General features: G+C 41.7%; 1 protein-coding gene across 9 annotated transcripts in view; it reads right to left on the bottom strand.

Annotated features, from left to right (window-relative positions):
- TCERG1 (transcription elongation regulator 1) overlaps positions 1-25912 on the bottom strand; it is a 58894-nt gene extending 32982 nt beyond the window's left edge. For 3 of the 9 annotated variants that reach the window (XM_049771441.1, XM_049771442.1, XM_049771449.1), the window contains exons 1-9: positions 25843-25912; positions 18373-18598; positions 16200-16352; positions 14640-15117; positions 9905-10147; positions 3958-4020; positions 2509-2709; positions 1374-1486; positions 329-417 (exon numbers count right to left, since the gene is read on the bottom strand). In XM_049771441.1, coding sequence (XP_049627398.1) covers positions 329-417; positions 1374-1486; positions 2509-2709; positions 3958-4020; positions 9905-10147; positions 14640-15117; positions 16200-16352; positions 18373-18598; positions 25843-25901 — 1625 coding nt within the window. In that variant the 5' untranslated portion in view covers positions 25902-25912. The remainder of the gene's footprint in view (positions 1-328; positions 418-1373; positions 1487-2508; positions 2710-3957; positions 4021-9904; positions 10148-14639; positions 15118-16199; positions 16353-18372; positions 18599-25842) is intronic. The other 6 variants (XM_049771443.1, XM_049771448.1, XM_049771444.1 and 3 more) reach the window with 5 other exon arrangements.
- Between the last annotated feature and the right edge of the window lie 862 nt (positions 25913-26774).

The raw sequence follows: 26774 nt of genomic DNA, 5'->3' as shown, positions 1-26774 counted from the left end.
GAGTACTGGTGGGTGTGGCCCAAAAAAACCAACCCCTCCCAACCAATTTGACATAATCAACGGTTTTGGTTGGTTGGTTTTGGGCCACACCCAGAAGCACTCAAGAGGTTATTCCTGGCTCTGCACTCAGAAATTATTCCTGCCAGGCTCTGGGGACCATATTGGGATGCCACAGATTGAACCTAGGTTGACTACAAGGCATCTTGCAAGGCAAATAATCTACCCACTCTACTGTATCGCTCCAGCCCCTTGGCACGTTTAAGCATTTTTGTTTTAATAAGGTATGGCAAAATAAGTATTACTAATTACAAATTTAGCAAATACCTACCAGGGAGTACCAGGAATTGGTGTAGTAGCTACTGGCTTAGCTTTCTGAGCAGCCTTTTCTTCTTCAGTCATTTCTTCTTCTTTGGGTTCCTGTGGAAAATATTAATCCTATTTAATTAATGCACCTAAACATCCCATAAATAAATAAATAAATAAATAAATAAATAAATAAATAAATAAATAAATAAATAAATAAATAAATAAATAAATAAAAGTAAGATGTTGCTCAGTATAGGTTAGTATAGGTGGTGAGGTAAAGGAGACTCTCAGCAGTAATTTCTTTCTAAGTTCTAAACCTAGTCCTTGAGCTGGTGGAGACAAATCCACCCACAGAACCCCACGGTATCACAGCCATTTGTTTAGGAGCAAAATGAGGAACTATAGAATAGAAAATTAAGACAGCCTCTTCATTATTCTTTTTACTGCTAATTAAACATGACTACCAAAAGTCCCTCACAGAATAAAGGAGTTTACAAAAATGCAAAAACTCCTGTAATACTGTATAAATAACTTCCCATGCCACAATACAAACAGTAGAAAGGACAGATAAAATGTAATAAAAACTCCTCTAATTTAAAGCCAACCTATTAAAGATGCTGGAGATTTTTTTTTTATCTTTTTTTTTTGTGTGTGTGATTTTTAGGTCACACCCGGCAGCGCTCCTCAAGGGTTACTCTGGGCTCTATGCTCAGAAATCGCTCCTGGCAGGCTCGGGGGACCATATGGGATCCTTCTGCATCCAAGGCATATGCCTTACTGCTGTGCTATCTCTCAGGCCCCTTCATTGTTTCTTTTTTCTTTTTTGTGAGATGCTGGAGATTTAGTCTAAACTCAGATTCAAGTCTTTCCTAAGAGCCTCAATTTTGGGAAAGTAAATCAAAGAAAACTTCAAAAGGAAATCTGAACTAGAAACACTGAAGAGACCTAAAAATTTCAAAGATGAAATTCATAGTAAGCATCAAACTTTATCACATGATTTTCAGGTACAAGAAAAATTAAGCAAACAATCATGTTGGCTTCCAGACTGTGGGATGATGTCATTTTACCTCTTTTATCTCCTTTAAAGGCTCTTCTTTGGGATCCTCCTCCTCAGTCTCCATTGGGAGAGGTTCTTCTGAAGGTTCTTTAATTGGCTCTTTAATCTTCTCCTCTAGTTTTTCTATAAAAAGTTAAAATGTTGTCACTCAGTGATTTTTGGATAAGACTTTCTAAGAACTTTCAGAGACTTGGTGATAAAGACAATACAGCAAGTACGGTGCTTGTGTCACAATCAGCAACTGGAGTTCAATCCCAAGAACCCAAATGGTTCTCCCAAGGCCTGACAGGAAATGATCCCAGAGTACAGAGATAGGAGGAAACCCTGATCACCACCGGGTGCAGGCCAAATTAACATGCCTAGACCCCAATAAACAAAAAGAACTTGAGAGACTAAGCAGTTAAGATCATCCATTTTGAATTAGCGACAAAGACACATTTTTCCTTGTAATACCATTCTTCAAGTGTAATATAATAACATGTCAAATATCTTGCTGTACCAATTAGGAAACCGATACTAAAGAACTACTTATTTCAGAGAGACTGTAAAGTCTTTCAGGTCATTCTCAGGTGAAGGTAGCAATTATTCATTTTGCTGAAAGGAATAAAATCCTAAGAGTTTTGCAACAGTTACAGGAAATAAGAGATAATAGAAAACAGTGTTCTCCTCTCAAAACCTCAATATAGAAAATAATTATACAATAGGAAAATTATGTATCTTCTGATATGTGACAAATATCTATATATAACTAATTTAACTTCTACAAAGAGAAAAATGGGTAAAGGTATTAAGTAAAAGAACCGGCTTTTAAAAATAATTACATATATCATTTTATAGGAATAATCCAACAACTATACAATCAGGCAAGGGATCTAGTCCAATTTTCCAATTTGGGGGGGGGGGGGGCGCGCCACAGCCGGCCGGCAGAGCTCAGGGATTACTCCTGACTCTGCACTCAGAAATTACTCCAAGCAGGCTTGGGGACCATATAGGTTGCTGGGAATCAAACCCGGTCCATCCCAGGTGAGCCACGTGCAAGGCAAATGCTCTACTACTGTGGTATCGCTCCAGCCCAATTTTCCAACAGAATTCTATCATCATTTCACAGTTGACCTATATCCCACACATCATTAAAACGACTATACCTTTCTCTTTTAGTTCCTGTGGTTTTTCCCATGTTGATTCTAATGTTCTATTATTATAATAGTATGTCTTCCCATCAGCTGTTTTATATTCCGTCCACTCAGAAACTGTTGTTGCTCCAGCCAAGGTAGCAGGCGAAGCTGCAATAGCAACTTGGGGGTGTATCATGGGAACAATAGGAGGGGCCATTCCTGGCAATACACCTAAAAAAAGAAGAATAAAAAGTGAGAGATATGCATTTTATCTCAATACAATATTACAAAACTTTAAAACAGTATCTAAATTTTTCTAATATTAATAAGTGAAGGAGCCAAAACCAAATCAAATAAAATATGACTTTCTACTTAAATCTATTTTCCTGTTTTAAAGTTAGATTTAGAAGCTGAGCCATAGAACTGTATTTTTAAAAAATGTTTTCCAACTGACCCATCACACCTATGATGAATTTGTAACATGGAATATCAATTCAAATGTTAACATTTTGGGGGGCCGAGCACAGTGCTTGCCAGGCACATGGCCAACCCAGGTTCAATTCCGGCATCCCATGATCCCCCAGCCCAACATAAGGGATTCCTGAGCACAGAGCCAGGAAGAACTCCCTGAGCAATGCCAGGTGTGGTTCCAAAACATACAAACAAAATTTTTGTTTTTCACTTACTTAAAAATTTTCTAATAAAAGCAACTGTGTAATAAGCATAATTAGTATACATGTATCCTGAAGCAAATTTATTTTCTAATTCGAAGGTAACCCACAGGGTTTGAAACAAGTCTGTTTTAAAACTATGAGTGCCAAAAACTAGTTGATTAATTTAGAGATCTCTTAAACTATTAGTTCAATCTATGACTAAAAGAAAATGGTCAATCAAGAATAGCATTTTTTCTTTAAAACTGGGCATATAGACTAGCATTATACAATTAAAAATACATAAATCAAAACTGAGGAAAAACACCTTAATTACTAAACTATAATATTTTGGGTCATTGTCTTCCATAGCTTTTTAAAGAGCAGATTTATACTACACACACATTCAAATACATACACATACACACACAAAAATCACGCACATATACTCACTAGGCATGCAAGCTGATATACAATCACATCACTTTAACACATGGAAATGATTTTTTTATATTTAACTTAAAAGCAAACATCAAAAAATAAAATAAAATGCTATGAATATGGGAATGAGTTGTTTACACTTATTACAAAAAGTAAGATACAAAGTGATCTGACCTTATTTGCTTTGTGAACCAAAGAAGCTAATGCTACAGGCAATTGGGAAAATTAAGTGTTGGCCAAATATGACAACTGCATTATATTGCTCATTAAAAAGAAAAATATAAAAAAATCCACTCATTTGGGCAAAAATAAATAAAAGGATAAACAACAACATTCACTACCATGCCAACTTACAGACAAAACAAACTAAGATGGTTTTAAAAATTACCGGTCTTGGTGGTAGCGACTGTCTTTACATACGGGCAGCTGACTATTTGCATCATTGCTACACCTGTAAAACGGATAAGCAAGCATATGTTGGAAAGCTGCCATTGTATGTCGGCTACCATTGGGATTCAGGGTAATAATTTACTACTACAATTTAGACTGGCATTTCCAAAGAAAAAGACCAAGAACGGAGGAAAATTTCTGTTTAACACTTTTGGCGGAATTGGTTTCAAGTAAATGATAACTAATTCAATTTTCTAGTACGAATTACCTTTTTATCAAACCAGTTCTCTTTATATTGAAGGAGTCTCAAGAATAAAATTCAACAAAGGAAAGCCCTTTCATTACATGTACCTAAATTCTCATGTGGGACATTTTCCCAATGACATCAAACCCATGCTGCTATTGCTTTGATACCAGTGAAAGAGCAACATGACAAGGACAAGAGTCTCCCTGCTACTGTAAAGTGAGACCTTTATACAAAAGAAGAGGTATGGAATGGAGCATACAGGAATAGAAAAAGGAGAGAGAACAAAGAGAACTGAGAAAGAAAAAAGAATGAAGTGAATTTAAATAGTCCATTGCAAATATTTTAAATAAAAGGTGAAAGATAAAGAGAAGTATAGCTTCCATATTTAGTCTGCTCTATAAAATACCATAGTCTAAGAACACTACGAAGGCAGACCATGTTAAAAAAAAATTATAGCACCTTTTAATATCACTAATGTGACATTATAGACTGATTCAGAAACCTCTATCTATCCTTTAAACCAGCTAAACAAGTAGCCCTTTTTGCAAAGAGTGGAAATTATGTACAGTTCTTAGAAGAATGAAGAATCCTTGTGATACATCACAGTGTTGGATTAAAAAGGAATAAACGGAGACCGGAGCGATAACACAACAGGTAGAGTAATAGCCTTGCACACAGCAGACCCAGATCCGTTCCCCAGCATCCCCCAAGCCTGCCAGGAGTGAATTTTGAGCACAGAGCCTGCTGTGTAACCCCTGAAAGTCAACAGGAGTGGCTCAAACACCAAAAACAAAAACAGGAATCAAAGGAAAAGATGGAAAAAACTAAGACTAATTGAGGAAATCCAAACTTAATTATGAGTAAACTTAAATTTGTTCAAGTGATCAAAGTGGAGGTATTAAATTTTATTTCCTATTTGTTTCTGAACACACTGAACCTAAATGGTATTGATATAAATTAAAAAGAAACTGTTTTTCTCTTAGGTTCAGAAAAAAAATTTTTTCCTAATTCAGAGAAAAAAACCTAAACTAAACTTCTAAATAATGTACATATAGTCATACACACACACACACACACAAATATTGTCCATTTCTGGTGTCTTTAAGTTAACTTAATTTAGTTGCTATTTTTGTTATCATTACATTATTAAAGAATAATAAAACTAAACTTTTCTACTTTGATGCTAACTTTAAAAAAGCATGCAGAGTAAATATTTTATAGTTTTATTTTCCTTACTGTTAAAAGAAAGCAATAAAAGAATTCATTTGGTATAGGATATTATAATATGTATTAGATTTAAGAAAACATAAAGACTGCCATCTGCAGGCTGTCTGAACCTAAAAAAATGAGCACTAGAAATTTAATGCTTAAAATACATGAATCCTTGCAAGCGAGGTGGTGCTAGAGGTAAAGTGTCTGCCTTGCAAGCACTAGCCATGGAAGGACCCCTCAGCGTCCCATATGGTCCCCCCAAGCCAGGGGCAATTTCTGAGCGCTTAGCCAGGAGTAACCCCTGAGCATCAAACGAAAAACCAAAAAAAAAAAAAAAAAGAATATATGAATCCTCTCCTCAAAACTTGGACTACAAAACCCAACTTCAAATAATGTTTAACACAAAATAAAACTTAAAACAACATGAAGTTGTATTTAGGCTTAACTATGATTATCAAGTTATATTAAGCAGCAGTTAAAGAGTAATGAAGTGCCAGTATTTGACTACTAACATTGAACATATAGAAAGGTCTTCTGTTTCTTTTCATAATAAAAAGTTGATTACATGCATATCATGAAGACATAAGATGACACACTAAAAAATGTCTTTTAATTTGTGCCACATCCAGGTGTTCAGGGAACCATTGGTCCTGGGACTTAGAGCCACACGTGTATAGATGATACTCTACCACTAAACCACACTCCTGGTCTCACATATCAATACTAATGGTTTTAATGTCCTATACAGTATTACCAACTTGAAAATTCTATTTAGCATTTAAATTCTGATATTACTATTTCTTAAAATTCTGAGCATTTGGGACCAAGGCAATAGTGCAGCAGTAGGGCATTTGTCTTGCCTGTGGCTGACCCAGGACGGACCTTGGTTCGATCCCCAAGTCCCATTTGGTCCCCCAAGACAAAAGCGATTTCTGAGAGTCACTGGGTGTGGCACAAAAGCCAAAATAAAAAAAAAAAAAAAATCTGAGAATTTATTGTCTTAATGATAGAAATTCTATAATCCTAATCTTCTATTCCCAATTCCATCAATTCTCCAACCTTTTACTTTATTATTCCACTTTCTTCCATGATTCATGACATCTTTCCTTAATCTTTGTTAGTCATAAATTGCTCTATCTAGCAGAATTTGAGACAGCACACGCACACACACACACAATTTCCTCCAGCTAATCTTACTGCCAAACTAAAAAAATAAAAAGAACTCAGTATGTACATAGAAATCAAACATTTGAGGAAGAAAATAAATGCTCTTCTCTTTCACAAAAGTACCTTGGGAGATTTCATTTAAGTGAAAATTTTCTAAATGAATAATTATTAATAGTAAAGGCTTAGCATAAACCAACACTGGTATTTTCTTGGGGAAAGGGTGAGAGTAAAAACACTCCATGGTATTTAGGGAACAGACATGTGATGCCAGGAATCAACTTGGGTAAGCCATGTGCAAGATGCAACTGCCCTATCTCCTCCTAGGTTCCCCAGACCCAGGTACTGGTATTAATTTTTATAAACAATAGCTCACTGTCCAAAGAATCATGTTATATCTTTTTTTTTTTTTTTTTTTTTTTTTTGTTTTTTGGGCCACACCCGTTTGATGCTCAGGGGTTACTCCTGGCTAAGCGCTCAGAAATTGCCCCTGGCTTGGGGGGACCATATGGGACGCCGGGGGATCGAACCGAGGTCCGTTCGCTTACAAGGCAGACACCTTATCTCTAGCGCCACCTTCCCGGCCCCTGAATCATGTTATATCTTGAACCTGCTTTCCAGCCTCCTCCCCCATGTCTTCTCCCCTATTTAAACATGGTATCTAAAAATCATATGAAGAAATCTTTGTCAGTATTTTGGGTTTTTTCCCATGAATAAAGGAAGTATAAAGTAAGTATACATCTTATTTGGAGGAGAAAAAAAAGAATCTTGCTATCTTATAATGTTGTAACTAGTTCAAGATCTCTCTGAACTGACTCACAAATTTTCATTAGTGGCTTCCATTTATTTTGTTTTATGGGGCCACAACAGTTGTACTCAGGGCTTACTCCTGAAGGGGCTCATGATAGCACATAGGGTGCCAAGGAAACAACCATACCAGTTACATACAAGACAAGTACATTACCTGCTGCACTCTCTCCAGACCCTGTGTCTACCATGTATTAAATATCCTTTCCTACCAAACTAGTACTACCATCTCATTTGATGCAAATGGTAACCACTCTAAGATTTTTAATAATGGAGATGAGATCAGAAGATGACATTAAAAAAGACACAATAGGGGCCAGAGCGATAGCACTGTGGTGAAGCCTTGCACGCAGCCAATACACGACGGACCCTGGTTCATATCCCAGTATCCCATATGGTCCCCAAGCCTGCCAGGAGCTATTCTAAGCACAGAGCCAGGAGTAACCCGAGCGCCGCCAGGTGTGACCAAAAAAAAAACAAAGATTATTTTGCTAGTATCTTTCAGCCACTGGTTCTATAAAGATCCCCTAAAGCAGTGATTCCCAAATTGGCTATATTATATCCCTTATTGGAGTTGGGGAACCACTTTGCTTTAAAGGTTTAGGGAAGTCGTGGTGGCTGAGTGGGTAGGCCAAAGAAGTTTGGAAATCTCTGACTTAAAGGAAAATAAAAGTTCTTTTATGCCATCTCTCAATATTTTCATAGATCACTCAGAATCCAGGAACTTTTTTTTTTTTTGGTCACACCCCGCAGCGCTCAGGGGTGAATCCAGGATCTTATTTTAATACTGTCCATGACCCTAAACAAAGACTGCAATTTAAGATATCAATCATCTTCCCTATATCAACTAACTTCACATAGAAAAGTATATAAAAAGAAAAATACTTGGCTTAGTCTTTAATTTAAAAAAATGGCCATCCTAGATCAGAGAAAAATTTCTAGTTTAATTTTTATATTTGAATTATGTAAGGTTCTTAAACATCACATACTAGGCATCATGGATTTAATTAGCTAACATTATATTGATAATTGGTAAAGGCTTTTCTCCTACCCCCACTCAATAATAAAACCACAAATTCTAGAGATTTTTAGTGTCTTCCCTGCTAAGATGTAGTATCAGCATGTGGGGTTTTTTTTCATGTTGGTCACAAGGAAAAGGACAATTAGATGAAGAATGATTATTAAAAGTGACTGAATCACACCTGTTTTTTAAATAGCACAGCAGCAATAGACACTGAAATGATTATGAAACTAGGAGACAAAAAATACCTAAGTTCCATCTTTGGTACAAATTAGCCCTGTGAACTTGATCTCAGGCAACAAAATCTTTTTTTTTTTTTTTTTTGGTTTTTGGGCCACACCCGGTAATGCTCAGGTGTTACTCCTGGCTATGTGCTCAGAAGTCGCTCCTGGCTTGGGGTACCATATGGGACGCCGGGGGATCGAACCGTGGTCCGTCCTAGGCTAGCGCTGGCAAGGCAGACACCTTACCTCTAGCGCCACCACACCGGCCCCACAACAAAATCTTAAACCACTGTATTTGAAAAACAGGCCATGAATAAGGATTAAAAATGTTTGGCAATAATGATTGCATTCAAATTAAAATGTCTAGCCCATCACTATTTAATATTTATAGGAAGGCATCTACTCCACTTTTTTTTTTTTTTTTTTTTGGTTTTTGGGCCACACCCGTTTGACGCTCAGGGGTTACTCCTGGCTATGCGCTCAGAAATCGCCCCTGGCTTGGGGGGACCATATGGGACACCAGGGGATCGAACCTCGGTCCGTCCTACGCTAGCGCTTGCAAGGCAGACACCTTACCTCTAGCGCCACTTTCCCGGCCCTCTACTCCACTTTCAATCCTTCTCTAGTTGTAATTATGTTCTCTAATAGTAAGACATGTAATTCACGCTAAATTAAGTTTTTAAATGATAAATGCTAAACTTTACCTCCCAGTTGCTATAGGAGGATCTCTGATCTTAGATTAATTTTAGTTATAATTACATTTTTCCAACATAATAAAGTGCACAGTGCTTAGAACTAGTGCCCAAGCTCATATTCCAAATATCATTATAAATTATGTGGTACAAGCAAATAACTTAACCTATCAGTGTATCTACTTCATCAGATAGTTATAAAAATGAAATACATTGCATGTTAAGCATTAATAGTGTAAATGGCATGTAGATCACTCAACATATTAGCTATGTGACTTCATAAGCTCAATCCCTAAAAATACTGTATTTAGAGAACATTTAAAAAAAGGTTATCAGTTTTAATTCATTAAGGCCATCAATCAATACCTTTAAATGTGGCTCTAATTTTAAGACACGTGAACAACAAAAAGGACATTTACCAAAACTAAAGAGAAAATACTGCAGTTAGCCATGAATCTTTCAAAATGTCCGAAACATGTGAGATTCAAGGCAAATTTCAAATGCACAGACAAATGAGAACAAACTAACTGACAATATGAAAACATAGCTAAAGAAACTATAACCATCTATTGATTTACCTGGAAGAGGAATTGGCATGCCAGGAAGGGGAACACGAAATGGAGGTACCATTACTGGTGGAAAGGCAGGTATTGCTGCAGCTGGCTGGGGTACTGAATGAGGAACAGCAGGAGGTAACGTCTGGGGGTGTGGCTGGGGAACAGTTTGCACAGGCGTAGCTGTAGGAGCAGGAGCTGAAACACTAACTGTAGGCGTGGCAACTGAAACAGCAGAACTTGGGGTCTGATCTTGTGTTGTGGGTGCTGATAAAAGATAAAACAAAAATAGGTATCATTCCTTCATAAACCATTTACCACATTCATTTACTATTCATTAAGTATCCATGCACGGCAAGAAACTTGTAAAAGAAAAAATAAGGTCTGTCTTCAAGCTGCTTGAAAGTTAAGTTAAAAAAAATTAAAAGACAAAGTGAAATGGGATAAGTTAATAAGAGTCTATATATCAAGATCCAAAGACCATTTCTAACTGTGAAAGGGTACATAAAATTTTATTACAGTGGTCTCTGATAGACCCTAAAAGACTAGGATTTCATTAAGAAAAATAAGGAAATGAGAGAAAAATAAGTAAACGGTAAGAAAGGTGAGTAAAAACACAGTGAAAGACAGTAAGAAATAGTTTACAAAAATGAAGACAAATACTAGCTATATAACAGAACCAGCAAAGCTTCCCAGCTTTCTAGACAGGTTAGACATAATGATGGCCCTTGAATAGAAGGTAAGGAGTCCACACTTATGGGGGTAGAAAAGGAGAAACTATAAATATGATCTAAAGGAGGCACACCAAAAATGTATTGAATATTATTTCTAATAATAATTAGTATTATTATGCGTGCCTTTCACTTATTACTAGTATACTTAATTTGAATGCAATCATATGCATTTTCATGTGACTTTGTGGATGTAAAAAGTGTATATGGGAATTTGAATAACCATTTCTACATGAAAAATCAGTATTTGTCTGAGGAATGCATTTGTCAAATGCATGTAAAGAACAGAAGTAGAATGGGGCTGGAGTGATAGCATAGCAGGTAGGGCATTTACCTTATACACAGCCAACCTAGATTCAATACCCAGCATCTCACATAGTCCCTGAGCCTGCCAGGAGTGATTTCTGAGTGCAGAGCCAGGAGTAACCCAAGAGATGGATGGGCCCAAAAAACAATAACAACAACAAAAAAAAAAAAAAAAAAAAAAAAAAAAACAGAAGTAGGAAAATTGATTGCCACCTATCTGAAATATTCCAAGCATGGAAGACTAAAAAGTCATGCAAATAACTAATAACTGACTATGAATGAAAGTAAAAACAATTTAGATTTTTTTCATATTTGTTAAAAAAATATCTCAGGTTTCCAGTGTGAAAGTCCAGGAGAATGTGAACTTCAGGTTAATTTGATCCTGCTGCAATATTATTTATTTTGTTGTTGTGATGCCAGGGATCGCAAGACCTACCTAACTGAAGAACAGCAGGAGGTAACTGAGCTATAACACCAGCTCTCATACATTATTTTTAGATGCCAAAAGTAAAACATTTTATCCCTAGTATCCATTTAAGTCAATTTTTGACCCCAAAACATGGAAAACAAAAACCTGCATTTCATACTTTTAAGTTTCAGTTCTGAAACATTTTTGTATTTTAGTTATAATTCTTCCAGTTCCAAAACAAACTTCATCACTGGCAACAAACACTTCATCTTTTTCATGATGTAAAGAAAAATGTATTGGACTATAATTATTTAATCAAATTAAAAGAAATAGAATTGCTTTTACCATTTTTATCAAATTTTATTCCAAAGGAAAGCACACTATAAAGTACCCAATAATCAATTGGCAACAAAAATCGTCAGTTTCTGTTTTTCCAGCTCATAATAATGAAACTCACTTAGGCTGGGAAGATGTGAGCAATTTCATACTTGTGAATGAGGACTCACCTTGGCTAAATAGACAGCAGGGCCAAACAAGTATCTTCAGGGGCCCAGGAATGAATTGTTGGTCTAGCATAGACCTAGCCTTAAGGTACAGTATCATATTAATATAATTTGATAACAGTTTGAAAAATACAAATTACATGCAACATTTTCCCAGTCCCATACATATACCAATATAGCATTTGTAATCTACTATCATGGATGAAAATCTATAGTTATTCTTCCCAATTTCCCTGAGAAGTAGATTATGCTCAGACAGGACTACTCTAACTTCCTGAAAGTTGGGTCCCACTGAACTAAACTGTAATCCATAGTTATATTTTTCAAAAAAAAAAAAAAAAAACCAGTATGGTAATAATATTTAAATATAGTTATTAAATCATGATACAAAGTATTATAGTCAAGAAAATAAAATGAATCATAAAGACATAAATTTCAAGTGAAAAGGGACATCAATGGAGAAGGTGAAACATTCACTCAGTTCATTCCTCTGTGGCACAGTACCTTCATTTGACTAAATAACTAAATAATAATTTGTAATAAATCATGATAGGATATAGGAAATAAAGAATTAAATGGGTAACTATGAGATTGATAGCTAGGACTTTATAGAAGGTAAATTCCTAACTCCATTTTCTCAAATAGCTTGTAAAGCACTAAGCCTCAAAATATACTAAAGCAGTCTCTACATAGCTTCACTAAAAAAGACAATCATTGTAATAGATGAGGTTTAAGACTATAGTATGGCAACACTTTCTAACATTGAATCAAGTGAAATAGTCAGGAATACCTAGTTAGATAATATCAAAACTGATGTTTAAGGTAGTTAAGAGATAGCTATCGGCTACTGCCAGACCATTATGACCATTATGACATAGGGGCATCAAAAGTATTTTGCTATCCCCCCCTTCCTTAAGACAAAAGTACTCTTGGGGCCAGAGCGATAGCTCAGCAGTAGGGCATGCAGCTGCCAATCTAGGACAAATTTCGGTTTGATCCCCGGCATCCCATATGGTCCCCTAAGCCAGGAGTGAATTCTGAGCAGATAGCGAGGAGTAACCCCTGAGCATCACCAGGTGTAGGCTGCCCACCCCCAAAAGGACTCTTTTTCCCTTCCTATGTAAGCAAAGAATAAGCACAAGCAACATAGAGCCTCACATAGAAATCATCTATTGCTTTTATGAATCCTTCAATTACTACCATAGGAAGCCCATAAAAATAGTTATTTATGCTTTGCAACAGTTTTAGAAGCATCACCATATATACAAAGGCAGAGAACCACAATCAAAATTAATAACACTATTAGACTTCTTGTTCAGAATTCACCTTTCAGGTACATAAGAGACTTGTAAAGCATTATTTACATCATCTGATTAAGTGCATTTCTCACACAAGGAGTCTTAAAAATATCAAGTTGGGCCTTTATAAAGTTGTCTCTATTACATTTACATTCTTCAGATACCTCTTAATCTACTATTAGTACTACACTCCACTGATTTATCTTAGAATACTAACATATAAACTAATATATTCCTGAAGCTATAGTGAACAGGAGATGTATACATTTTTAAATTCGAATCTATTTACCCAGGTACTAGAACAATCCAATGTATAATCATCCTATAAGAAAAGCTATCTTTATATCTTAACAATCTTAATAATAATCTTATATCTTAATAATTATCTAAAAAATAATTATTCAAATATTTTAAGATTCAAGCTCTGTAAATAACAATGCATATATACAAAAATAAAAAAAGCTAAAAAATGCAATTTAAATGTCAATGGCTTTTTTGTTTTTGTGTTTTGGGTCACACTCGGCAGTGCTCAGGTTACTCCTGGCTCTGCACTCAGAAATCGCTCCCGGTAGGCTCGGGGGACCCTGTGGGATGCTGGGAACCAAACCCGGGTCCGTCCCAGATTCCTTGGGGTCAGCCACGTGCAGGGCAGGAGCTCTCTCTCGGGCCCCTTAAATTGTAATGGTTGTTAGATTCTTGTTGAAACATTAAACTGCTTCTCATTTTAGGAAAGAGCTAATCTATTTGTCTAATGAGTATATTTATACTAGAAAATTCTATTACCTTTCTGACTGCTGCAACGCATCTAAGCACTTCCCATTTTCCTAATCCCAACGCTACCCGAAAACTAGTCCCAGAAAAATCTTCTCGAATACTCCACTTACACAGGTTCCTTAAGTTTGCCTGAGCCAAATGTCTGGTTCATAAAGTTCTAAGTCTCTCGATCAACTATTAAGCAAAACAAATCCTTTCACTTTGGAAATATTTCCTTACAATTTCAGGAGCTACACTTGTCTTCGTGTTCTGATATGAGTTCATGCTACTCTTCCTACCTGAAAGGAGCCCATTATTCCTTCTTTATGAACCTATTAAAATCCTACCCCACATTCTTCAACACCAACTGCAACACCCATGCCTGCCCACATGATTTCCTATTTCTACTTTTGCTAAATGATTTTTGCACACTATTCTCATGATGGCAAACCCTGCATTATTCTCGACTCCTTAGAGTATATGAAAGCTCTATGGTTATAATTCATGTCTGAGCCAAGACTTATACTTACAAACTGAACCACATTAGTCAGCTGCAGTCCCCCATTTTAGCTCTGTGGCTGTAAACAGGAGAATCTCTACTAACGTAAGTTTCTGCTCTTTAAATCCAGAAACCCATGGAAATGTCTTAAGTAGCATTAAGGTCCATACCAAAAAGGAAAGAACTGTCTGAAGTGCACCCTCCACCTGTCCGTTGAGCTAGCCCTCCCTACGTCAAGGCACATGCTCAGGGCTACTCACTTGAGACTGTCTGCGAGACGGATGAAGCAGTTGTGGTGGTGGATGTGGTGGAGGACGGGGTAGATGATGGCGTCGAGGTGGATACTGCAGGCGCTGGGCTGCTGGTCGTGGGGGTGGACGCTCCCACTGCTTGTGCTTGCGCCTGCACTTGTGCCTGTGCTTGGGCCTGGGCCTGGGCCTGTGCTTGCGCCTGAGCCTGAGCCTGAGCCTGAGCCTGGGCCTGGGCCTGGGCCTGGGCCTGGGCCTGGGCCTGAGCCTGAGCCTGGGCTTGGGCTTGGGCTTGAGCCTGGGCTTGGGCCTGGGCCTGGGCCTGGGCCTGAGCCTGAGCCTGGGCCTGTGCTTGGGCCTGCGCCTGCGCCTGGGCTTGAACCTGAGCCTGGGCTGCAAGCATAGGTGTCAGTTCTGACTGCTGAATGACCTTGACTCCGTCTGGCTTGGTCCATGCGGACTCACGTGTCCGGGCGTTGTAATAATAAACCTGTAGAGGAAGGAGTATAGAACTGGCGTATAGAACCAACAATTGTGACCAATCTGTTTCTATAGGAAATAGATCAAAATGCATTTTCATGCCTCAAAGGCTTACAAATAGCCCCCCCCTCTTCTTCCCTATCTCTGCATATTCTACCATGAGCACACACACTACACACCCCACGCGTGCAGACACACGCAAATATTCTGGCTCTGTGCTCAGGTCACTCCTGGGAGGGCTGAGGAGTTCACACAGGATGCCAAGGATCGAACCTGCGTCTGCCACAAATAATACAAGCACCCCACACACTGGCCCCCCGTATTTTTAACACTCAAAGGAAAACCAAGGTTACATCTGCACAGGAAATTGATGGCAAACCCAAGACTACTAGACTTAGAAAGTCTTGCTAGTAAAGTCACCCTTACCTGGCATCTGGAAAAGTGGATTCGCACCACTCCCTAGCTGGCGAGAATGGTTTCCAGTGACCAAACTATGCATCAGTGCCATTTACCCTACTACATGTTTCTTCTTCCAAGTGTTTGGTACATTGCACACTAAAGTAGGAGCTGACACAGCCATGAATAGCCCAAAATAGAAAACCCACAACTGGCGAGGCTCAGATGAGCCACCCTGAAAGAAAACACTATCCATGTACTGTCACAATTCTGTGCTGGAGGAATCGAGTCCTACACACTTATGAAAATTCTAGAAATGTGTGTGTATTCTCCTCCAGACTTTGCCCTAAATTCAGTCCCTGACAATACCTATGACTTCCCTCCACCCCTGAGTGTCACTGGCCCAAATTCTATCTCATCCTCCAGACCCCCAAAAGAAATCAGAATCATAGGTAAAAATGTTTAAGTCCTTTGGAAAACCCTAAGCCTGAAGTACAATCCAATAAGATTTTCCTGGCATCCAACCCCATTCTGTAGTTTCAATCCACCAGAACATCTATTTTTACAAATATGTTGTTGATGACAAAAACAAAGGCCTAATATACGTGAATATGCACGGAGCAATATTCCGATCTGCTCAGAAATGTTATTCTTCTGTCATAAAGAAAATAGACGTAAAAGTACTCCAGCGTTTACCTTTCCATCGGGAGTTTTATTTTCCACCCAGATCTCCTCAGTAGGAGGCAGAGCCGGAGTACCAGGAGCAGTTACAGGAGGCAGTCCGGGAGGAAACATCATACCCGGAGGAGGAGGCATGGTTCCCATAGGTGGAGGCATGAAAGGTGGTCTCTGTGAATTCATCAGAAAGAAAAGCAAAGGTCATGTCTCTTTACCTTCTTCCCTTAAAATTTCAATTAGATTCCCAAATTTCTGTAAGAGAAATTTTACATGATAGTCAAATGCATTCATCAAGGTTACAGAACTAATACTACTCTTAAAAAAAAGATTTGTAATGGGGGCTGGAGAGATAGCACAGCGGTAGGGCATGCAGCAGACCCAGGACTGATGGTGGCTCAATTCCCAGCATCCCTATGGTCCCCTGAGCCTGCCAGGGGTGATTTCTGAGCACAGAGCCCAGAGTGACCCCTGAGCATCACTGGGTGTGGCCCAGAAACAAACAAACAAAAAAAGATTTCTAAGAAGGCAAAATAACACCAAAAAGGCACATGGTTGGGGCTGGCGTGGTGGCGCTAAAGGTAAGGTGTCTGCCTTGCCAGCTCTAGCCAAGGACAGTTCGATCCTCTGGTGTCCCATATGGTCTCCCCAAGCCAGGGGCAATTTCTGAGCGCTTAGACAGGAGTAACCCCTGAGCATCAAAAGGGCATGGCCCAAAAAAAAAAAAAACCCAAAAAAACAAAAAAGAAGGGAGGCGCTATCTGCTACTAGGAAGGAAAATAATTATTCAGCAAAATATTAAAATCTTAAGTCTCTTCCACTGATACAATATCATTCATTATCTTTTTCCAGGTTTACTAAACTAAGTTCATTCTTAGATATTTACGGTAGCAGAAGGTAAAAGATAACACTATGTTCTAAGAATTGTACAGGCTAGATAACACAAGAAAACAGATACATACTCAAAAATAATTCAATCCCAAAAGCTGGCAGTGAAAGTGGGACTTTCAAGATATTCTTTCACACACTGAAAATACTGAAGAGAAATATCGTCTCAGGTTGAACTACTAGAAGAGTTTTCATCTGAAAAAATCCCACAATTCTATTTCTAAAATTTTTAAATTTTTATTTTTTGGCTCATACACATTAGTGCTCAGAAATTACTCCTGGCGCTGTGCTCATTTACATGAGGTACCTGGGATAGAAACCTAGTGGCCCATGTGCAAGGCAAGCACCCTATCTACTATACTATTGCTCAGGTCTTCTTTTTTTTTTTTTTTTTTTTTGGTTTTTGGGCCACACTCGGTGACGCTCAGGGGTTACTCCTGGCTATGCACTCAGAAGTCGCTTCTGGCTTGGGGGACCATATGGGATGCCGGGAGATCGAACCGTGGTCCATCCCAGGCTAGCACAGGCAAGGCAGGCACCTTACCTCTAGCACCACCGCGCCAGCCCCTATTGCTCAGGTCTTTATTCCTAAAATTTTAAGATAATTCTTTTTCCCTCAAAGGAGAAAAAACTATACCAATATCATAACAACAAAATGCATTTGATGTCACTTTCTAGATTTGATCCTTGACAGTATTTCTGGAGAATATCTTAGGAATAATGTAAATGTATGTATTTATAGTTGTTGGCAACATTTCACTAAACTTACCCTGCTCCAGTTATTAAGTACTCAAACTTCCATCCTCATATAGATATAAAACTAAAAAGAATTATATATATATATATAAATATATATATATAAATATATATATATTTGGTTTTGGCCGACACAAGGTGATACTTAGGGGCTACTCCTGGCTCTGTGCTAAGGAATCGCTCTGGGCTTGGGGGACCATATGGGACACCAGGGGGCCGAACTATGGTCCGTCCTAAGTCAGCCGTATGCAAGGCAAACGCCCTACCACTGTGCCACCACTCCAGCCCCATGAAACTAAAAATTTCTTAAAGATAAAAGGTAAGAACTTCACTATTAAATCCAAGTTTTGCATGTATATTTTTCTATCACAACCTAAATTACCATTCTGAACTTCTTTACCAATGACTGCTACCACTGCATTGAGGCAAATAAACAAGTGTTCTCAATGAGTTCCTATTTTCCTATAAACTAAAATGAGGAACATGTTTTTAAAGCAATACTCCTAAATGACAACGCTGACATAGAAAACGGAACCTCTATATTCTTTACCTGAAGATGTGGAGGACCCATAGGTGGAGGAATTCCTCCTGGAGGAGGCATTGGAGGCATATTAGGATCAAAAGGAGGACGTCCAAATGGGGGCCGAGGTGGTGGAGGAGGGCCTCTCATCATACCAAAAGGTGGAGGGGGCCGCATGAGAGGTGGTGGGCCTCGCATCACTGCATTTGGTGGGGGAGCCGGGCCTCGGAACCTTAAGGCCTGTTGTTGAGCCATCCTGTGAGGTAAGGAACACATCAATTTTTCTTTTAAAATTACAAAATTGTCACTACTGATTTCTAAATAAATAGAAATGAAAAAGTCCCTTAATAGCAAAAGAGTCGGCGTGATTTTGCAACCACCTTTATTAGAAACAGCATCAGTAAGAAAATCAAAGGAAAGACAGAACCAGAGTCGCAGCGCATTGAGTAGGGCATCTGCTGAGCACCACCCAGGTTTGGTACCAGGCATCCCATATGATCAGTCCCCTGAGCCTGCCAGAAGTGACTTCTCAGGGCAAAACAGGAATAACACCTGAGTGCTGCTGGGTGGGTGTAGCCCACAAACAAAAATGGGGGAGGATATTTAATTTTTGTTGTTGTTTGGTTTTTGGGTCATGCCCAGCAGTGCTCAGGTTACTCCTGGTTCTGGGCTTAGAAATCGCCCCTGGCTGGCACGGGGGACACTATGGGATGCCAGGATTCGAACCACCGTCCTTCTGCATGCAAGGCAAAATGCCCTACCTCCATGCTATCTCTCCAGCTCCGATATTTAATTTTTTAATTTAACTATTTAAAAATATTGTAAATAGGACCCCGAGAGATAGCAAGGAGTTAGGGCATTTTGCCTTGCATGCGAAAGGACAGTGGTTCGAATCCCAGCATCCCATTAAGGTCCTCCGAGCCTGAGGGGGGCGAACTGCTTGGGGTATGCGAATGTTTAATGCGATTTTTTTCTTACTTATGCGATTTTTATTGCGATTATTCTGTAAGCGAATAATCGCGAATACTGCGATATATGAAGGCTGGCCGCAGGCCACAAAATGTTGTACGGAGGGCCGCAAACGGCCCGTGGGCCGTGAGTTTGAGACCCCTGGTGTAGAGCCAGGAGGAAACCCTGAGCGCTGCCGGGTGTGACTCCAAAATCAAAACAAAAAACCAAAATAAAAATGTTCTAAATGTAAAAATAGTTTTAAATATTTTGTTATAATTTTAATTTTAAGAAAACCAAAGGAAATTAAATCTACAAGGAAACTTGAATGAGGGGACACTAGTTTAAGTTTATACTGGCTTCCACAAGCTGCTTACAATTGCAGGAAAAATGAGAGAAACATTCAATAGGGTAAGTGAACAGCTTTTTGACCATAAGCTAATACTATCTAAAATTAATATTATTCAAAGAGGACGGATGAACACCACATAACAGAACAATTAGCACCTATTCCAGGTAAAAATGTTAAGCTTTGATCCAATAATGAGAAGCTATTAAACACAAAAATGTGAAACTGTTCAATTAAAAAAATCAGTTGAAATGCTGGTAATCCATGAAAAATAGTCACAAAAATATTCTGGATTAACAAAGCAAGAGATGATGCCACAAAAGTCCCATTTTAGCTGCAGACGTTCTTTCCAACTTAAGGTACCCAGTCAAATGCAGTCAGAATACACCGCATACATTTTCAAAAAGACAAGACTGAGGCCGGAGCAGTGGCGCAAGTGGGAAGGATTCTGCCTTGTCCACGCTAGCCTAAGATGGACCGCAGTTCGATCCCCTGGCAGGAACCATTTCTGAGCACATAGACAGGAGTAACCCCTGAGAGTCACCGGGTGTGGCCCAAAAACAAACAAACAAAAAAAGACTCTTAAATTTCAGTGTATTTTGTAATACACTGTAAAACTTTTAGTTATTAGTTATTGTTATTAATCTTACTGTGCCTAATTTAATTTTATCATCGTTATATAGGCATAGTACTATTCATGGTTTCATATAACCACTGATAGTCATGGAAGGTACCTCCAGCAGATAGATATTCAAGGACTAAACCAACTCTAGACAGAACACTAAAGGAAAGCACAGAACAGTAAAGGAAAGCAATGTCATAAATCCATCAGTGAAAACTGGAATGTGTAACTGTAAATTTCTCCAGTTGAAAAAAATGCAATAATTCATAGAATATCTCTAGACTTAGAAAATATGGGGCCGGGTGGTGGCGCTAGAGGTAAGGTGCCTGCCTTGCCTGCGCTAGCCTTGGACGGACCACGGTTCGATCCCCCGGCATCCCATATGGTCCCCCAAGCCAGGAGCAACTTCTGAGTGCATAGCCAGGAGTAACCCCTGAGTGTTACCGGGTCTGGCCCAAAACCAAAAAAAAAAAAAAAAAAACAAAGAAAATATAAGCTTTGGGCCACAGCGAGTCAGGCACACGCGACAACCTGAGTTCGATCCCCAGCACCCATTTGCCCTCCCAACCCTGCCAGGAGTGATTTCAGAGCACAGAGCCAGGAGTAACCCCTTAGCACCCCCAGTGTGGCCCAAAAATCATAAAAGAAAATATATATTTAAATATTTAAGGATGAATGCATTTTATTCTCAAATGGTTCAGAGTAACTGTAATGCATTTGTGCAAATAATATATAAAATTCTAACATTAAACATACTATCTTCAATTTTGCAAATTTTCTTACAAGTTTGAAATTACCTCCAAATACAAACTTTTTACAACTTGAGAGGACGTTGTAAAAACTTTGGTTTTTTCCTTTACTTTTTTGGGTTTTGGGCCACACTCAGCAGTGCTCAGGGGTTACTCCTGACTCTGTGCTCAGAAATCGCACCTGGCAGGCTCAGGGGACCATATGGGATGCCTGGATCGAACCTGGGTCCATCCTGGGTCGGCAAAACTTTCTAATATAGTTTAGGCAATATGTTTGCAGTAGCGCTGACATTTACAACTTACCAAACTGCCTAAGTCCTCACCAAAATCCTCATGCTACTTTTAAGTCCACCTTCTCTTTACATTCAAGTGTCTACCCATTTTAGTAATTTGTTCTGTTAACCAAATCATTCTTCAGTACTGTTCCATTCTTCAATACTGTCCCATTCCTTATTCTGCTCCCTTTAATACCAGTGAGTCCATCCCACAAGCCCTGCCCCTAACTTATTTCACTTAACACTATTAACTTTTAGCTCCATCCAAGTTATAGGGAACTGCATGACTGCATTTTTTTACAGTAGCACAGTATCCATTGTGCTCTTGTGCTCCTGTGTGTGTGTGTGTGTGTGTGTGGTGGTGGTGGTGGTGGTGGTGGTGGTGGTGGTGGTGGTGGTGGTGGTGGTGGTGGTGGTGGTGGTGGTGGTGGTGGTGGTGGTGGTGGTGGTGGTGGATTTGTACACCATAACTTCTTTACCCATTCATCTGTCATCAAGCATTTGGGGTGTTATATTTATATCTCAGCCATTATGCTAAGCTCTGCAATGAACACAGGTATACAACATATTTTTGAATTAAGTGTTTGTATGTTTGGGAATAGATGCCCAGAAGCAGAATCACTGGGTTAGATGGAAGCTGTATTCCTACTTTTAAAAAAAAATCCATTCTGTTTTCCACAGGAGATGAACAAGACAGAATAGAATGCCAATAGTCAATGAGATCAAACCCTACTCTACTTTCTCTCTGGTATCAAATCAGGTAAACGGAGTCATGTAAGATGATATTTCATCTTGTCTGTTATTTTTTTACTTTTATTTAAACTGGCTATTATGTACCTAGCAGTGCTCTAAGCTCTTTTCACATCAGTTAATCGTAAGACGGGAAAGATACTATTATTTTTCCGTATGTGGAAACTGAGGCACACAAAAGGTTAATAATTAATTAGGCAAGACACAGAACTAGTTCAGGAATACAGGAAGGGTTCGAATACAGGGTAAGAGATCATAAATGTTGCATATGCAGTCTATGCAGACTCCTACTCACCAGCCTCCTCCCCAAACAAGTTCACTGCACACATAGAAAGGCTAACAGGTATCTACTGAAGCAATGAAAATGTAGGTATCCCTGTATGTACAAGCGTGTAACTCATAAAAATTGGTAATATTTTCCATAGGTACAGAGCACCAATCACAGTATTCCTAAGAGTGTCTATAAAATTCCCCCATTATACATAGTATATTGTTCTGTGATCAGAATCTGTGATCAGATTCTGTACAGCTGAAGAAAAACATTTATAAAAGCACAAGACCTATTACACCAAGTGTAGTTAGTCAAACCTGCAAATGATCTTATACTTCTAAGTTAAATGGTTTTTTTTTTTTTTGATTTTTGGGCCACACCCGGTAATGCTCAGGGGTTACTCCTGGCTATGTGCTCAGAAGTTGCTCCTGGCTTGGGGGACCATATGGGACACCGGGGGATCGAACCGTGGTCCGTCCAAGGCTAGCGCAGGCAAGGCAGGCACCTTACCTTTAGCGCCACCGCCCGGCCCCAGTTAAATGGTTTTAAGTTAAAAGACTGAAAAAATACCACTTGTATCAAAATACCATCTCTTTCTAATTGTTTGCACTTCCTAATGTCTCAACTTGAAAGGGAAGAAAAAAAGTTAACGGCCAAAGAAATGTTTCTGTCTTTTTTTTTGGGGGGGGGGCACACCCCATGGCGCTCAGGGGTTACTCTTGGCTCTGTGCTCAGGAATCGCTCCTGGCAGGCTTGGGGGACATATGAGATGCCGGGATTCGAACCACCATCGGTTCTGGGTCAGCCACTGGTCTGCCTTTCCCTTTTCAAAAATCTGCAGCAATCCTATCTCTAGAATGTCATGCTTTCTAGTTATAGACCGACCTTAAGTGTTTTACAGTGCTCGCTTCGGCAGCTCATATACTTAAGTGTTTTATAGGCTCTGGGAGCACCAAAAAGGTCAAATCTGGGATCTCTATCTTTTGTCTCAAGACTAGTTACATAACTTTCGAGCTTGAATTTTCTCAAATGTAAATGAACTGTGAGACAGAAATAAAGCCTATTTCACATTTCTGATCACCAAGACCAAGTGAAACTTTTGAGAATACTTTTAAATATCACTATTTTCATTCCTGTCACAAAACTCACCACTTGGGGGACTGAGCAATAATAGTACAGGGGTTGGGCATTTGTCTTGCTTGAGGCAGAACCAGGAGAGAAGGTGGTTTGATTCCCAGCATCCTGTATGGTCGGTCCCCTGAGCCTGGCAGGGACGATTCTGAGCGCAGAGTCAAGAGTAATCCCTGAGCTTCACTGGGTTTGACCCAAAACCAAAACCAAAACAAACAAAAAAAAAAAAAAAAAACCAGCACTTCACCAAAAGATAATTTCCCGATCAAATCCAGCAGTTGGCTTTCAAAAATCAGCCTAAAGGGCCTGAGTGATAGCACAACGGAAGGGCATTTGCCTTGCATGAAGAAGACCTAGGACTGACGGAAGGTGGTTGGATTCCCTGTGATCCTGGGTCCGAGTCTGCCAGGGGCGATTCCAGAGCGCAGGGCCAGGAGTAACCCCTGAGAGCCTGCCTGGTGTGACCCTAACCCACCCCCACAATCCAGCCACTAAATCAACCAACTAAAACTGCCATTTTCTGGTGTCCTGCTATGTGTACATGTGCTAAGTTCTTTACATATGATACTTCATCACAACAGTCCAAAGCAGCAGTGAGAAGTGAATGAGCTCGCTAATAAAGTACTTGGAAGAGGACCTAGCATTTAAGTGCTATTACTACTGTTGTTGTAACATTAATATAGTGATAATACTAAAAAGTGTTAAGTGGCATTTCTATTGTTACTTACTATCATTGATATGATTATCATCAGACACTACATATCTGCCCTTTGTTGAACTCTAGAATCAAGACGTTTTTAAGTTCATTACTGTGAAGTTTCATTACCTCCGCCTTGTCATGTTCTTTGCCAAATCTTTACAATAACGGCTACATCAATGAGGTGAGTCAGGCTGAACTCAAATATCACAGCAACCCAATGAAGACTGGCACTACTTTTACACCGAAAACTGCAAAACACTTTATAATAGCTATTGACTCAGTGTTAGTACCAGCGCATTCTTTTTTTTTGGGGGGGGGGGAGGGAGAGGCGGTGATACTCAAAGGCGCTCAGGAGTTACTCCTCGCCCTCTGCTCAGAAATCGCTCCTGGCAGGCTCAGGGGACCGACCCTATGGGATGCTCGAATTCCAACCACCATCCTTCTGCATGCAAGGCAAACGCTTTACCTCCATGCTATTTCTCGGGGCCCCAGTACCAGCACATTCTTATTCCCATCTTACTGGTAGAGAAAGTCGAAGTATTGTTCTGGGTAAGAGATCTATCGAAATGAACTTCAACCATAACAGAATGGGTTTATTGGGGCGAGAGCGGGAGTGATAGCACAGCAGATCAACCAGGGTTTGATCCCGGGGAACCCATGGGTCCCCGGGCCTGCCAAGACTGATTTCTCAGCAGAGCCAGGAGTTAAGCCGTGAGTGTAGCGGGATGTGGCCCCCAAACCAGAAAAGTAAATAAATTTTGTCTACTGTAGATCATTTGTATTTTGGGACAGACACTTAGCTTGACGGTGAGGACAGTCACTACCACCGAAGCATAAACATCGGCACTTGTAAAACCACATGACCTGGACAGCGCATCATGTATTAATCAATGGCCTGCCTTGGGGGGGGGGGGGCGAGAGTCCCATTTGCATACACTGGGAGCTCTCCTTTGTTTTCGTGTGGGGTTTCGGGTCCCACCCGGCGGCGGAGCTCAGGGGCCGCGAGCCAGGCAAGGCCTCAGCGCCGCGCTCCCGCTCGCTCCGGCCCGGTTGCCAGGAGCCCGCCCGTCCGTCCCCGCGTGCGTGCCTTCCGCGCGAAGACCGAGTAACAGCAGAGACGACGAGAAGGGCGGAGGCTGACGTCCCGGCGGCCCGGGAGGGACCCGGCGCAGAGCCGGGCGCAGGCCTGGGCGCCACCCGGGCACGTGCGTCCCAGCAGCGGGCGCCGGGACGGAGGGAGGCAAGGGGCGAGCGCCGCCCGCCCGCCCGCCCGCCCGCCGCCCGGGCCTGCCCGTCCTCCGGCCTGGCCTGGCCTCGCCTCGCCTCGCCTCGCCCGGCCCGAATCCGCACCCCGGCCGACCCCCGCCCGCCCGCCCGGAGGCCGCTCCTCAGCGCGGGGCGCGGGGCTCGGGGCTCCGGAGGGGCCTGCGGCCGGGCCGGGCGAGCTGCGCGGCGGGGCGCCCCGGAAGGCGGCGGCGGCCGTGGTCGGGCCCACGGGGCGCCGGCGGACTCGAGCGGGGCGAGCGGAGGCCGCGGCCCGAGCCCGCCCGCTCCCATTCAGCGCGGCCCGGCCCGGCCCCACGCGGTCCCGCCCGCCCGCCGCCCGCCCGCCGCCCGGGCCCGAGCCGCCGCCCGCCCGCCCGCCCGCCCAGCCGCTCCCCGGAAGGACGCCCGGCGTGGGCGCGAGCGGGGCGCCGCGCCTCACCTGAGCTCCCCCGGGTTGAAGCGCTCGCCGTCCGCCCCGTCCCCGCCGCGCTCCGCCATGACCCAGGCCGCCGCCGCCGTCGTCCCGCGCGCCCGGCCCCGCGCGATTGGCCGAGCCGCCCGTCCGTCACGCGCGCGGGGGCGGGACCGGAGGAGCGCGCGAGCCGATGGGCCGGCGGCCCCGCCCGTCGCGGCGCCGGGGGCGGGGCCGGCCTCCCATTGGCCGGCGAGCCCGCCGACCGGGAGAGCGCCGCGGAGGCCGCCGGGAAACGGGCCGAGCGACGCGGCCGGCGCGACCCACCGGCGCCGCCTGCGGCGGCCGCGCCCCGGCCTCTCGCTCGCTCGCTCGCTCTCTCGCTCGTCGCGGGCCCGCGCAGCCGCGTGTGTGGCGGAGCGCGTCGGCCTCGGGGAGGGCCGCCTCCGGCCGCCGCCCGGCTCCTCGCCGCCTCGAGTCCCCCGGGACCTCCGCGCGGTGACGGAGACGGCCTTTGTTTTTGTTTTCGTGTTGCTCGTTAGGTTTTCGGGTCCCACCCGGCAGCCTCAGGGACGATTCCTGGCTCCGCGCTCAGAAATCGCTCCCGCAGGCTCGGGGACCCTCTGGGACGCCGGGGCTCGAACCTCCGTCCTTCTGCAGGAAGGCAAACGCCTGCCTCCATGCTGTCATCTCTCTGGCCCCGCCACAACATTTCCAGAGCAAGCCTTCTCCTCCAGCCCCAAATAGTGTCCGACGTGAGCAAAGCCGGCCCGAGACTTCAGTTAAGAGCACAATGCAGGTCCAGAAGCCGAAAGACGTGTCCGGGCAGGGTTGGCTTCGAGCGCCAAGAATGCGCTTCTTATCTGGGCCTCGCTGGCCTCCAGCTGGGAGAAACCTTCATCAAATCTTGATTTGCTGTCACAGCACAAGCACCTCTCCAGGGACCAACCTCGGAATGA

The sequence above is a fragment of the Suncus etruscus genome, chromosome 4 (genome assembly GCF_024139225.1).
Source record: "Suncus etruscus isolate mSunEtr1 chromosome 4, mSunEtr1.pri.cur, whole genome shotgun sequence".
NCBI classification, from domain to species: Eukaryota; Metazoa; Chordata; class Mammalia; order Eulipotyphla; family Soricidae; genus Suncus; species Suncus etruscus.
This window is presented reverse-complemented; position numbering and strand designations above follow the sequence as displayed.